At 33.2% G+C, this 16,581-nt stretch overlaps 1 protein-coding gene across 4 annotated transcripts in view; it reads right to left on the bottom strand.

Moving 5' to 3' along the window:
- Nucleotides 1–3,659: 3,659 nt before the first annotated feature.
- Nucleotides 3,660–16,581, bottom strand: part of LOC127070776 (uncharacterized) — a 113,263-nt gene continuing 100,341 nt past the window's right edge. For all 4 annotated transcript variants that reach the window (XM_051009191.1, XM_051009192.1, XM_051009193.1 and 1 more), the window contains 3 exons: nucleotides 16,084–16,206; nucleotides 13,755–13,943; nucleotides 3,660–7,977 (listed from right to left, as the gene is read on the bottom strand). In XM_051009191.1, coding sequence (XP_050865148.1) covers nucleotides 6,656–7,977; nucleotides 13,755–13,943; nucleotides 16,084–16,206 — 1,634 coding nt within the window. In that variant the 3' untranslated portion in view covers nucleotides 3,660–6,655. The remainder of the gene's footprint in view (nucleotides 7,978–13,754; nucleotides 13,944–16,083; nucleotides 16,207–16,581) is intronic.

Genomic DNA, 16,581 nt, shown 5'->3' with positions numbered 1-16,581 from the left:
GCAGACCTGCGCTCGCTCCGTTCGATCCGTACATCTGTTGCACTGAAATGCCGTAAAACACATCAGTTTTGTCACGTCACCATCATTACTATTCCTTCGTGTCGAGTTTCTACTAGAAAACGAAAATTCATTCTCGTTGAGCGTCACTCGACAAAAGTTACGTCGACTACTACTTTGTTGTTCGACGAAATTCATGTCGACTGTCACTCGACAAAACTCATGGTGACGGTAAATCTACTCGTTTTCCTCGTCGTACACGTAAATACTTACGTATATTTCTCTACTTTATTGACCAAACTTTTCTGACGACACATCGTGGATAGAAAAGAGAAAGAAAAAAGTAAAGAAAGGAACAAAGTAAAGACGATATTGATTCGTTTACCTCAATGAAAATTATTTATCTCTTTATCTTTCTCTTTCTCTCTACCTTTCTCTCTATCTCTTTATTTCTGTTTATTACTTCATTAAACAAATAAAATTTTATTTTAAAATAAGGAAAGAAAAAATTAAGAAAAAGGAGGAAAAAGAACGATCTTTTATATTCAATTTTATTTTTAGAATCGACACGATTACCTTTACGAGATGCAAATATAACTGTGAGAGAGAAACGATAGTCGTTATCGATTCGCAGTTCGAGCTAGATACGTTTTTATCCTGTGTAAAAAGGTCGGAGAATCGAGGACGGAGAGTGACTGGCTCTTTTTTCTTTCTCTCTCTTTTTTTCTTTCTTTTTTTTATCTAGGATTAGCTCTTTCTCTTTTTCTTTCATTTTTTATTAATTCCGGAACAGACTAATTTTTATTACAGATATTTTAGGTATGGATCGACATCATAAATTCGAACGAAACGTGGATAAATAGATGGATAGAAAGAAAGAGAGAGAGAGAGAGAGAGAGAGAGAGAGAGATCCACATTTTCTTTTGTATTATTTAGTAGGACAACAAACATACACCGGTCATCAAGATAGTCGAAATAAAGTCTACTTTATGCTCGAGAAAATCCAGGTCGAATGGATTTCTCTCTTCGGTAAGAAAAGCTTCATTGTAAAGAGAAAGAGAGAAAGAGATAGATAGAGATACAAAGAGAGAAAGACAGAGAGAGAGAGAGAGAGAGAGAGAGAGAGAGAGAGAGAGAGAGAGAGAGAGAGCGAGGGAGAGACATAGAAAAAGAGAATGCGTTTAACGTGCAACGATTTTTTGGCGCGAACAAATTCCAATGTTACCGGGAAAATCTATGCGAGGAACGTGAGCCAATGAAATGACATGCTATCTCAAGTAGACCACTACTACTACTATCACTACTATTACTACTACTACTACTAGTAGTACTAGTAGTAATAGAGAACGAGCCCGTTATCTTAAAACTTTCGACCTTACTCAACATCCTTCGAAACTATGGTCACGCCTTAGCAAGGAGCATATCCTTCTGTTCGTTGCGTACGTGTTTCCAATATTTTAGTAGGAGAAAACATTTCTCTTGCAAACAGACGTTCTTTAATATCGTACATATCTTTAAACGGTTTGCGATTGTATGTGTATGCAAAAGAGTTTCTTTTCTTTTATTTCTGTTTTTTCTTTTTATTAATGAATTTCATCGCTCTCCAAGAATTATTAATTTCCAAAACTTCCAGCTGTCATTAATTATATTTCTAGATAAACGAACGAAAGACGTGTTCGCGGATATTTGTATAGATTCTTCGAAGGGAACAAAAATTGATCGATCTCCGGTCGTAAGATAATAATGATGAAAATATAGATATGTATAAATAATATAAAATATGAAAAGTATAAGAGGAAATAAATGGATGAAATAGAACGTGAAATAGAACGATCAAGATCTGTTGTCGATTTTTTTTCTCGCTTGATATTCCTCGTCTTGATATACGATCAGCTTCCTTCGCCTTCCTCCTGGTCTCAACCTCAACGCGAAGCCTTGAATTTTCGAGCGACTCGTCTCTCTGCACAACGATAAGAGGAAGAGGAAGGTGGAAGAAGAAGGAAAGAAGGAAGTGGAAGTCCTTTTCTCGAGAACACGAAAACGTGACTCTTGGACTAGTCGTACGAGTCGCGTATCGCGACATATCGTGGCCGCTCCTCCGACCAAAGTAGATTTTCCTGAATGTCACAGGCAAAGGAAGAAGAGGAGTAGAGAAAGAGGAAAAGAAGGAGAAGAGACGGAAAAAGGACGAAGAGGAGGATGGAAAGGATGAGGAAGAGGAGGAGACGTATAGATCGGAATATGTATGAGCCGACCTACCGTGAGATCGTGTTTTCCGGAATCCTTGCGTCTGAGTTGCAGTAGCGCAGCATTTCCGTCTCTTCCGTAAGCAGCTTTTAGGGGATTGCATGCGAAAGCAACGAATACGCGAAAAAAATGGAGCTTGCTAGACAGACGGCAAAAATATTCCACAAGAGAATCGGGGGAGGAGAAAAAAGGAAGGAAAATAAAAAAGAGAAAAATAGGTGAAAGTCAACATCAAAACTAACTCCTACTGTATCGCAAACAAAACGAAACAATAAAGAAAAGAAGAAAGTAATGATTCTTTAGAAAAGATCAATTTGTTTCAAGTCAAGAGCCGGATTAATTACGTTCGAGATTTTTGCTTTCTTTTTTTCTTTTTTTCGTACAGCCTTCCATAATTCCTACGGATTAAATCGATATATTGTCTGCCGCCTGAAATCTGTCTACTTTGAATTTGAAATATGTAACTATATATATATATCAAATAAAGATATATATATATATAAAAATAGTTATTTAAGGCAGGAATGTATTTAGTATTCCTAAATAGATCCAGCTCGAATTTAATCCTATAACGACAGAGAGTAGAAGCCGATAGTACAACGGACAATCGGATAATGAGTGTACGACCGGTAATGAGCTTATTCGTAATTACGCACTGCGTTGCCTACTACTGCACATGGAATAATTGTTATTCGACGATCATAGCTAGCTAACGCGACACTTCGGCCAATAATGATAATCGATTATGTCAGGCTCTCAACGAACACGCTGCACCAATTGTTCCTCTTGCTAAATTTATTTATCGTTCGATCCTATAATACCAATTAACTTGGACCGTTTCATTTGTTGAGACATTAAAGAGCAAGCTTTAAAAAAATAAATAATTTAAAGAAAAATAAATAAATAATTAAAAGACAATTCTCACGTTTCTTTGATATTCGACAAATTGCTACGATAATATTTAAAATCCATACAGATAATGTAAGTATTTTATTATTTGTATTTTATTATTATTAGTGATATTAATTTCTCATCCTCGTAATCTACTTGAATACTAATTTTAATTGTAGTTTACTTTTTATCCTTTTTTAAATCTTAATTAATTAAATATAGATATATATACATATTTCGATTAAGATCTATGTTATTTAATTGTAAAGCCGAAACGATTCATTAAGGAAAAATTATGTTAAGCGGATTAATGTTTACATCAATCTAATCCAATCGAATTTTAATTATTTATATATATATTTTTTTTATCTTGATTAATGAAATATACAATTCGATTAGATTTACAGCGAAGCGAAACGATTTATTGGCTTAATCTTAATCGAAAAAAGTACAAGAAAATATTTAATGTTATATCGATTGTGTTAATAATAAAACTTACGATTAACCTACTCTTTCTTTCTCCTTCTCCTTCTTACTAAAACAACAAGTTGAATGACCGCAAAAGAAAGTTTATGTTCGGATTCTCTCTCATAAGTTTATCCAATAAATAATAAATTCTAGAGTAATATAGGCTTTCTGGTATCTACTGAGACCTATCTATCATCCAATTACTATTTCCACAAGAACCTCTTATCGTTCGTAACCATAAGCTTGAGGCTATCCATTTACCAAGAGAGTATCGTACGCATTCCGCACGCGTTTATCGGAAGGAAATCGCGTTCCTTACTTTTGCAAAAAAGCCATCCTGTATATTAGATAATATATTTACTTTTATCAAGTATATCCTTAGGCTACTCATTATTCGTGTTTAAAGTTCGGGCAAATTGTTTATACGTAATTTTTTAAGAAAGTTGTTCTACGATCAAATGAATATAAATTAGATATATTAAATAAAAATTAATATATATATGTATACATATATATATATATATATATATGTATGTATTTGAATATTACGATATTATTATGCAAATATTTCAATCTCTGTTGAATTGACTTTTGGCAAAGAATAATAGAGATTATTAGAATAAGCAAGATTAATAAAACTTCAACGTGAAATTATCGATATAACTATATACGCGTTATTTTTCTTTTCTACTTTTTTATCTTTTGGCTAGTTTCCAAAGTACAAAATTCTCTCTCTCTCTCTGTCTTTCTTTCTCTCTTTATCTTTATCTTTATATTTATCTTTCTCTTTCTTTTGATGTCCCATGTTAACGTAAATGTTCTCTTAACACGAGAAAACTTCGAACGTAACTTTGTTCCTGGACCGACACTTCACGATCTTCCAGCAACACTTTCAAGAATAAAGATTTGCTTCAAAGTTTTAACATCGTTCTACTTGTATCGTGATATAGTTTCTTGGAAAATGGTACTTAAAACAATTATTATTGCTATTATATAAGAAAGAAAATTAATTAGGTCGATCATCGAAAAGGATATTATTATAGAAAAGTTTTCTTATTTAAAATCTTAACACTTTAAAATTTATTAAAAGTCAAGAAGATATCTACGTATCGATATATTAATTCTAAGAAAGATTATAATGCCATATATACATTTTAATAAAAATTCAAACTTGTAATAATTTATATTACTATTGTTAGAAGAAGAAAATTAATTAGGTAAATTGTAAACGACTTCGGAAAAAGAAAAGATGTTTCTTTTATTATTTTTTTTTTATTTTTTATTTTATTACCTAGAATTCTCTAAATCTTTGAAATATGTAAGGTCACGAATTAAAAGACCAATCGCAAATTAGTATCAAGTGCAACCTGTTGCTCCGTTCGAGAGAAAGAGAAAGAGAGAGAGAGAGAGAGAGAGGAAGAGAGGGGGGGGGAGAGAGAGAAACGGACTTCGGTTTTAAAGCTACGAGGATTGATTTTTCTCGAGAGATTACTCGACAGTACCCAAACTCTGTTTCTCTCTCTCTCTCTCTCTCTCTCTCTCTCTCTTTGATTTTCTTTTTTTCCTCTATTTTTTTCTTCCTTTTTTTTTTATTTTTTATTCGTCTCATCTTTTCCATCACGTAGTGACGAGTAACGAGATGCTCGTTAGGTAACTAACGAATTGTTTGGACACAATCCAAACGTGGCTTGCAGTTTGATTAATATATTTAATCTTGGAGATGCGCCATTTTACTCTTTGAAAGAATCCTGATTCCTTTCGATCGATATAATAAAAATAGAAAATATTGCCGCATTAGATATCCTATAATTTCGTCAAAAAAAAAAAGAAAAAAAGGAAAAGAAAAATTATTTCTAATAATCTCACTATTTAATTCGACGTATATTAATTATCTCGAATAATTAATTCTCTCTTACCGTTTAATTAATTCATCTTAATTCTGATGCAACTATTAATTATTACTAACGATCTAAATATAACGGCATAAGTATATCTATGTACATATATATATATAACGAGAACTAATAAAATACCTCTATTAAAATCATTTTAATCAAAATACATAAAGGAGGTAAAAATTTAGCTAATTGAATAATAATAATAATAATAATAATAATAATAATAATAATAATAATAATAATAATAATAATAATAATAATAATAATAATAATAATAATAATAATAAAATATTTCCAAACGAACTCGCTTAATTATTCATTTACGTTCTCTTATCTCGAACATTATCGTAACGTTCTTTTATTCACATTCGATGTGAAACGAACGATCGATAAAGAATTTTACTCGCGAGTATGTTATACACGTCCTAGTTCTATTACGCTCGTCGGAGCAGTATATCGATTAGCACTACCGGGTGTCTACGATACACACACACACACATACATATATATATACATGGACCTGCTGCTGCTGCTGTTGCTGCAATTGGAACGACTCTTCTCTCTCGACGAGAATGAATGAAGGAGAGAGAGAAAGAGAGAAAGACTCACGATAAACACACAAAACGATCCTGGCCAGCACTCTACGATTTATTACACACGCGTGAATATTAAACGGAATATCGAACGTTTATCATGGTATATAACGTATCTTGTGTATATATATATATTTATGTGTGTGTGTGTGTGTATATGTGTATATATGTATACGATATATATGCTTTTATATACTCATGCTTTTTACCATTTGCACGTCTACTATATATGCATATAATCCTGGCTCACTTCGATCGACGAACAAAATTTAGGAGAAACACTTTTTACTAGCTTATTCTCTCTAACAACGATAATAATAACGACAACGACGACACGATGACAACGACGATATGAGGATGACGACAACGACGACAATGACTATAACAGCGATGATTATAACTACAAACGAACTTTTACGTAATTATGTATACGTTTGTAGATCGTAAAAGAAAAGAAAATTTGACACGGTTTAATATTTGAACATATTGTACATTAATCTTAAAGTATTTTAATAAAATACTTAAAGATTTATAATAAAAATTTAGAAATAATAAAAATACTTAAGTTAAGGATTTACGATTAACCATGTAAGGTACGTCTTCGGGACTAACTAAAAACATTCCTTCGGCATAAGGACTTTGAGATTTAGTTCTAACTAGATGAAATCCCTTGTATCTTTGATCAACTTTGTCGCCAGCTAAAACAGCCGGATATCTCGGTGGACAAAGACCCAATAAATACGGTAAAAAGCCAGGACACGGCCATCCCCAGAAACCTTTATCGGAGTTAATAGATTCGGCGAAATATTCGGCCGATCGATGATGATTACATCCAAATGGATTTCTATTTTCCCAACATCCTGGTTGATTAACACCACCGTTCATATAGAAATCTATATGACCGCTTGGTTCGAGCTTCCCTTGGATAAAGGCGTTGGTATGATAAACATCAACGAAATTGGCATCGCTAGAATCGAGTTTTTCATCGTTATCAACAGCTACGAAAAGTGGCATGGCTGGATCGAGCCCGGTTATCCTCTCCAATTTATATGGTTTAAGATAATTAGCGGAAAATGCTGGTACGTGTGCGCCCAAACTGAATCCAATGACATGTAGATCCTTAGCACCGTGAAACTCGAGTCTTCTTATCAATTGTGCTAAACATTGACCAACGTGTGGAACGTTGTAAACAGCGATTGGATAACACGGTCCTACGGCTAACCTATTCCAATCAATTGCGATTAAATTATATTCTCCTTTCTTGAGATATTCATCCTTGACTTCGACCAGACTGCTCATTTGCATATCGGAATTGTAACCGTGAACTATTATCTTCGTTGGATTAGACGAATTAAAATAGGTTACGTCGAGATTCGAATCCGTGTCGGTAACAACGATTCTCTGTCCCTTAAATGGATTATCACGAGTGTATAAAAAGAATGTCACCTCGTCGTCGGGACAAGTTTGATTGGTATTAACCAAACATGGACCGATAAAGTAATCCTTGCTTATATCATTGTCAACGTTGCCAACCACAATCTGATTAACCTCGATAGCTCCGATCGTTGGATTCTTTACGACGATAAACAAGAGGAAAACGGCGAGCACTAGCTCGCTAAGATTAAATCTAGTATTCTCCTGTGACATCTTCGACGATCTCATTGGCCTTGGAAGTCCTTTCAGACTGGAGAAGAAGATTCCACCAGTGTATCCACGTCTGTAAATGGTCCTCTTCTTCGGTTCGTCTCTCTTATTCTCCACGAGGACGTTGTCGTTCAAGCTTCGCGACGAAACTGTCCGCCGCGAAACGTGCTGCTCTTTGCCGAGGGAAACCTCACGATGGATAAGCACGTATCGAGCGCACCTCCACGAGCTTCGAATCCCTAAAGAGAGGTACACAACGATACCGAGACATTTGCGACGTTGTTAAAGGACGGCGGTCGAACCGATGAACGCACAGCATATATATGTATATGTATATATATATGTATGCGTGTGTGTATGTGTGCATATGTGAGTATGTATATATATATACTCCTATACATATCGTACATAAATAAATATGTGTGCGTATCTATATATAGGGTGACTCGACCATTATTTACCAATAGGAAAATTATTACTTTGCCATTATAAATAATAACGTGAATTAATTCATCTTACGCAATGTAATATAAATTATTTACTTAAAAGTGATATGTAATGTAGAAAGTGGAGGAAGGATGATCAATTAAAACGTCAATAAAGTCTATGGAAAAATTTAGAATTCATTCGATGTTATCATTATCTAATCTATTTTCTTTTCATTTATACGTATATATGCCATACTAAAGATAAGAATCTTATCGTATACCTTCTTAAAGGAACGTAACTGCTGAACTATAATAACATTTTATTTCACCTGGCAAATGATTATTGATTCACCCTATATATGTCACAACATCCACATACACTTTGATATGCCTAATGTGTGAAAGTGAAATATGTATGTGTATGATGTATGTATATCTCTCTAAATAAATACTTAGATATAATTCGATGGAGAACACGTGATGTCCGCATCACGTTATTTTATAGAAGTTAGCAATGATTATGACCGTGACATAATAAACAGCAATTATTTTCGAGAATATTGTTTTATCGGAATGATAAGCATTACATGACGTATAATGAACATTACGAAATATTTGATAATTAAAATCAATGAAAAATGATTGAAGAAAAGAATAAAGAAGAAAAAAAAAAGAAAAAAAAATAGAAAGATAAACAAAGAGTATTAACTATTTGCTTTGGGAGTGAATTCTCGTTACGTTTAACGATTCGTTTCATTTTCTCGTTCTCTTTGCCATTGAAATTGGCGTGGTTACGAAATCGCTGGTTGGAAATGGTAATGAGATGCATTTGAAAGAGCGTTTGTGGTTAGAAAGAGAGTTGAGCTAGAGAGTAGCCAATTAGAAGTCGATGCCTTTGATTTACACTGCGGACAAGACAATCCCGTTCGCGTGACTGACTTCACTAACATCGAAGCTTGCTTTGAATAAATACGATAACAATTTCCTTTTCTATATGCTTTCTAAGTATTATATATTTATGGCTACTACTAGCATAGAATAACAAATTGTTCCTTCGATTTGTTTATTAACAAAATTCATTTGTTTATTAACAATTTATTAATTTACGTAATTTTATAAATTAGTCGTAATCTGAATCTTTTCATTGATAAAATAAGATGAATTTAGTCCGTGTGAATTTGTTTATAACAAATTGTTTATAACAAATTGTTAATTAATTATTAACAATAGGCTGAAAAAATAGAAAAAATTTTGCCCTTTAAAACGGTATTTGAATCAAGTCTCTACGATTTTTAGATCCCGAGATATTTACGTTAATACACTTACCCATATAATTTCATTCAAATTAGCTCGGTGACACACTGACCTATATAAATTCCAAGAATTTACGCATCTCAGCTGACCGAATTACTACTACTACTACTATTACTACGAACAGCTGTACTGGACAAATTATGAATGGAAATCTTTCGAAGGCGATATCTCTGGAACGAAAAGTCGTAGAGACTTGATTCAAAAACCATTTTAAAGTATAATTTATTCTTTATTTATTTAAATATTTAAACAATATGGGTATAATAAAATCGATTTTGTTAATAATTTTTAAAATCGAATTTTTTCTTTTCTTTCGCAATAAAAAGATAATTACGATGGGATAAATCATATTTTTTATTATAATTATGTAAATTTCATTTTGTTTATTTAAAATAAAAAATAGGAGATCTTTTAATAATCGTCAATATACGAAATTGAATATTTTTTTCGCAATAAGAACGTAACAGTGATGAAGTTATAGCAAGTTAAATACAGAAAAGTCTTTGCTAAGTTTTGGCTAAATCGAGCTACATTAACGTAATCCTGATTAATATGGAAGCTTATTATCAAACAATTAGCGAATACCTAATCATGTATAATAGATACATACTACGATGATGATAATCCTAAGTAAAGACAAAAGGTTTTTAGGCGATTATAATCTATTTTTCTATTCGATAAATTTCTAAAACAATTATCCCAAAATTCAATATTAGAATATTTAGATGAAATATCTAATAAGATGATTGGAATGCTAACGATAAATATATACGATGAAAGCTCTAATCAAAATCGAAAGCTTATCTCGTTCGAGAATTAGAATACATTCTTTCTAATTTACAAAAGAGCTATAAGAATTCAACATTAAAAAAAAAAAAGAGAGATAAAATGAATTATAAAATTTAACACATAGAACGAGACGATCAGAATAATACAAATGACAAGTAATAATTATTCCTCTATTTGTTTCGGAAGTAAAAACTCGTGAAAGTGGATATCAAATCGTTCAGGAGAGAGAGAGAGAGAGAGAGAGAGAGAGAGAGAGAGAGAGAGAGAGAGAGAGAGAGAGAGAGAGAGAGAGAGAGAGAGAGAGAGAGAGAGAGAAAGAGAGAAACGTGCCGACTGTTCGGTGAAACTAGTTTGCGTTCTCATCGACAAGGACAATGGCTCTGAACTTTCGCGGTGGTACGTTCGGTGAATCTCGATTAGTTTTAAAAACACTTTTACATTCAAACAAACGTCCTAATTACGTTCACTTCGAAGTAATTATCGCTATGAGAAAGTCAAACGACCTACATTATCGCATTGCGAATAGATTTTAATTTCGATTCATTTTCGATTTTCTACCAAGCATACAAAATTTCTTTCTCTCTTTTTTCTTTTCTTTCTTCTTTTTTTTTTTTAAATCCCAATAATAATTATAATCTCGATATATTCTTACAATTAGTCAAATATTATTTTCATTCAATCCTTTACACTCCACAACTAGTAACATTGTTAACAACGTTGTTCGTTTTTAATCATGTTAATAAGAATGTAAATAATTATTGGACAATACCTTAACTTTGATAATTATTTCTTGTATACGCATGTTCTCGTAAATTAATAAGAATGAAAAAGTTAATGATAATCTTTTTTAAAAAATTCTATTTCTTTTTTTCCTTCTTTTTTCTCCTTGAAATCGATTATCTCTATTGGCACGAAACGAAAAATAAGAATCCAAAAAGAAAATAAAAAAAAATAAAAATAAAAAAAAGAAGAGAGTAAGAAAATGTACGAAACATAAACGATTGAAATATCTCTCTCTCTCTCTCTCTCTCTCTCTCTCTCTCTCTCTCTCTCTCTCTCTCTCTCGTACAAATAATATCTCGTTCGAAAAGAAAAGTCAAATTCAAAGTTGGCTAATTATACCGTGCGGCACAACGAATTACATAATATAATTGCATTGTCCGAACGGAAGGCATCGATGCGAGCGAGCGGGCGAGCGAGCTAGTGGGCGAGCGAACGAGCGTGCGAGCGTTTCCGCATGCGGAATTATTTCGATATATGTACGCGCAAATTGACAATTATATCTACCTGTATATAGCTTTGGTGATACCGACTGGAATCGGTTGGATTAAATGAAAGAGATTTTTAGATTCGTATCCATCCACGACGGATTTATCTAAAAAAAATTGAATTATTAAAAAAAAAAAAAAAAGAAATAACCGAAAAAAAGGATTGAAAAACGAAACAAGAAAGAGAGAAAGAGTGAGTGAGACAAAGAGACAAAAAATAAACATGGAAATAACAATTCGTTTCCTGCAAGGAACATGAGAGAATTCGTAGCGTTCGTTCGAGGGTCGATCGATTTCGAGAAGACAAGAGGATATAGAGAAAGAGAAGGTGAGCTAGCGAATAGGGATGGAAGGGAGAGGAAGGCGAAAGAGAAAGACGCACGACGTGACCGAAGCAAGCCGCCTCGAATGCCGAAGGGAACGTTTCGTGTAGATTAAAAGACAGCGCCCTCCGGCCTTAATTTCCGTCCTACGAATAATTCAAGCATTCTCTGTTTCTCTCTCTCCCTCTCCCTCTCCCTCTCTTTCTCCCTCTCTCTCTCTCCCTCTCTCTCTCTCCCTCTCTCTTTCTCTCTGTCTCTATCTGTTTTTAACGAAGAAGGGTCTACGATTTCGTAGGTTCGAGGACCCTTTCTAAAGTTTACACTCGTCGTAGACGCAAAACTCTAATAAATCTTGCTACGTCCTAACCGTTATCAAGTCTACTTCGCTCCATTAAATCGGAGGACGACGACACAGCAACTTTCTCATTCCCTCTCCTTTTCTTCCATCCCTTTCTCCTTCTCCCTCCAATCACTCACTCACTCACTTTCTCTCTCTCTCTCTCTCTCTCTCTTTGTCTGAAGCAGATGAAAGTCGAAGTTTTGAAATTCACGCTTTAACGCGTAACTTTAGTGACTTGTCGGGAATGAGTGAATTTGTTTATTGATTTTCTTCAATGAATGCGAATACATATATATGCGTGTGTATGTGTGCGTGTGTGTTAATAATGATTGAATATTATATAAGAAAATATTGTTATTTTTTTATAGACAAATGATTCGAAAAATATGTGACGATATTTTGCGATATGAAAATATATGAATCTAGAAATATATTAGGTCTACCTGTTCTCTTTTATTTTATTTTATTTTATTTTTACTTTTCAATTTCATTTTTATTTCTAGCTCAAAGTAACTCGTGCATAGAAGGATTTTTTAGATCTAATAAAATCTTTGATATACCTAATATATATTTATGTGTATATATATATATATATATATATATATATATATATATATGTATACATTATATATGTATGCAAATAAATGACGTCGATGAAAAGTAGAGGATTTGGATTTCGAGCTTCGCGAGTTTCCAATTATTATCTTGATATATGCGAAGCGACTAAATATTTGATTTTTAAGCCGAGCACACACAAGCGCGAAATAATACGGGTTGGGCGATCGCGAGAGTGCGTCCTTTGATCATTGGCTCGACCCTCGTCCCCTCTTCCTTCGAGTCGAGGTATTCCCCTCGTAAAAAATTGCATATAAACCTTTACAAAACGAACTGAACAAAACACAAAACGAGCCTTTATGTTATAATCATTGGAAATATGTTTCATTTGTCCAACCAAATTGGAACTTTTATCAACCCGATTGTATGCAAACGAACAAACATATTATATATATATATATATATATATATATATATATATATATACATATATACATACATACATATATATATTTATATATATATATATGAATATTTATGTGTACATATAGGAGTTGTATATTCAATTAAGATAATCATAATAATTGCTATTATTTCAGTTCTACTTCGTTCGCAAAGATTTATACGGCAATATGGTAAAGGTCGATTTAAAATTAAAAAATATTTTATTCAAAAGATATGGTGCACGAGAATAAATACATTATATTTATATATACATGCATTTATGTCTTCTAATTTAATATGAAAGCAATTAATTGTTCCTGAATCTCTTTATTAATACATTATAATTTTCGTTCCTTTCTTTTTTAATTAAAAATGTCTCTTCATTATATCTAAAACAAATATATATTTATTCTCGATAACCAGAAGCAAGGAACTACAACGAAAACGAAAACGACGACGATGATGACGACGACAACGACAACGACAACGACAACGACGACATCAAAACCATCGATCGGTCTAGGCTAAAACGGAGGGTGGTTTTTCGTGACTTACATGGGAAGCTGACAGGGGGGTGAGTCTGAGCATTGTGCGCATTATGGGGGTGCCTCGGGGTCGAGGCTCGCTGTCTACAAAAGCAGAGAACTGCCGCCGTAACCAGACCAACCATACTCAAGAGCAGGAAAACGAAAGCAACCGCGAACCAGGTCGTCTGCATACCCAGGATCGTCGATGCCTCGGAGTCTATAACAAACGAAAAATATTATATCCCACTATTTAAATATTATAATCTATTTCGTTCAATAAAAATAAATATTTTTATGATTAGGATAGAAAGAAGAAATATTATCTATTACGAAACAAATCGATTTTCGACTATAATGAAATGTTCACGACGTTACTTGTTCAACGAGAATATAAATCTTGTAATAAACTTATATGAAATTTCCAACAGAAATCTCGTAATGAATATCGATATATTAAATTTCCATTTAATTTTGTATGTATTTATGCAATTTTCTACGTAGAAAATCTTGTAACAAATATTACATCTATATGTATACATACGCGTGTTATACATTATGCTGTACTAGAAATAAAAAATGAAATGATATAAGTATTATATATAAAATATACAATTTACACACATTTTATTTCTTTTTCTTCCATACGATTTTGTGTTCCCATTTTTCATTGTTAAAATATTCCAATAGAAATTCATATATGTATATATATATATATATATATATATATATATCCTGACACTTCGTAGAAGATTACAAGGCAACGTTCATTCGTTCGGTCGTTCGTTCGTTCGTTTTCGATCAGATTTCGACGATTGAAATACAACTCTTACACGCGTACATACGAATCTAATGAGTTTTTCCGATCGTTACGCGAAACGACGAGAGATTTTCGTAGAAATCTCATTTCGTTGGCTTGTAGTACGAGCTGGAACGCGAGCCAACGTAATGGAAGGTGAGTTTCTCGCTCGGATAAAGGGAAATGTAATTTTTCCGATCGTTGCAACGCGCTTGCTCGGCGTAATGCACCGCGATAAACGATGAAATTTCGTGAGAGAATTTAACCGCAATATGGAATGGACTTTACCAAGTGAATCAAATGTCTTTATACGCACATATATTTCGACTGTAAACAAAAGAAAAAGAAAAAAGATTTGAAGGACAAACAAATAAGAATATCAATGCATATACTATATACATATTGAAAATAATACATTCGTTTTAATTTAGACGAATAACCGAATAAATAAAGAAACATCCGTAAGACGTAATAATATCTGTAAGACGAAATAATATCGCATTAACGCATATGCTTATTAAAATCCAATAATAACATTTCTACGTATAACGTAGAAACTGTTATAAAAGAAAAGAAAAGAAAAATAAGAATTACCATGAGAAAAATAAAAAGGAAAAAGAAAAATCTGTAATCGTAGTCGATTATAAATGTACCTATATACAATTATTAAAAGCATGTAATCTTACATATATTACCTATATTCACTAAATCCATAATATATGCACTTTACAAGAAGATGAATGAAAATGTCCAAGCAAGTCTTGTTCGTCGATAGTACGATGTAGTTTTCGAGGAAGGAAACTACTATAAACACGCAGGTACTTTCGTCGAATCAAAAGATCGATATGACCGTCCACGAGTAAGTACAACCGAGGACTGCGACACGAACTCTTCGTAGTACTTCGTTTTGTAACAATTACCGAACACGAATGATCCCGAAGCTTTCTATGTAGGTACGAAGTTAACGTTAATGTTTTCCGACAATAACATGTTTCATCCTGTCGATAGAAAAAAAAGTGTAAATAGAGAGTGAATAATAGAACGGAAGAGAGAGAAAGAGAGAGAGAGAGAGAGAGAAGAAAGGTCAGAGAATGGAGGAGACTACGAGAGTATCGTCTCTCCCTCTCTCTCTACCCCACTCCTCGTATTTTCTTCTCTATTTTATACTCTCTTTCTCTCTTTCTCTCTCTTTCTTTCGTACACAAACACACACACGTACATAAATTTGTCCTCGACGTGACACGGCATGGCATTTTCTTTATGCGTGACCACGCAACGTATATAAGCTTCGGCTTGTCTTGTTTATCTTTTTTCTTTTTTTTTCAATCCTCTCCTTCTCTCATTAACGCGAAGTAAATAAAACGCACGTCGAAACAAAAACTTTTTTCTTTTCCTTATTGATAATAACGTTTGAATGAAAGATATTCGACGTTGTTTATATAAAATTGTTAATGGAATAATATGAGACTTTGTCTATTGTGTATGTACTAAATTAAATATTTGATATGACGGGATAAAAATTGAATCAAAAGAAAAAGGAAGAAAGCTTGGAAAAACTTACTGGCACAGAGAGTGGAGGGTGTTTCGTCGGAACCATCGCCGCAATGATTCACACCGTCACAAAGTAGATCCGTTTCGATGCAGAATTCATTTTGAGTACAGCGAAAATCCTTGCAGGTGTGCTCTGTAATAAAAAAAAAATATATTCCTCGTAAAGTATCCCTCTTCCTCTTTTTTTTTTATTGTAAAGAAAGAGACAGGCAGGTAGACAGACAAACAGACAGAGAGACAGACAGACAGACAGATAGACAGACAGACAGAGAGAGAGAGAGAGAGAGAAAGAGAAAGAAAAAGAAAAAAATAGATAGACAGAAGGGTAAACGTAGTAATAGTAATAGTAGTGGTAATAGCAGTGATAGTAGTAGTAGTAGTAGTAGTAGTAATAGTAGTATTTTAGTAGTAGTACTAGTAGTAGTAGTAGCATAGCCGAGGAAAAAAAAATATCACGGTTTGTCGACAGGTAGGCTAGTAGCTCTGCTACCCTCATTGAGGGGTCGCA

This window comes from Vespula vulgaris, chromosome 19 (assembly GCF_905475345.1).
Source record: "Vespula vulgaris chromosome 19, iyVesVulg1.1, whole genome shotgun sequence".
Taxonomy (NCBI): Eukaryota; Metazoa; Arthropoda; class Insecta; order Hymenoptera; family Vespidae; genus Vespula; species Vespula vulgaris.
The sequence above is the reverse complement of the archived record's forward strand: the minus strand, read 5'-3'. Positions and strand labels throughout refer to the sequence as shown.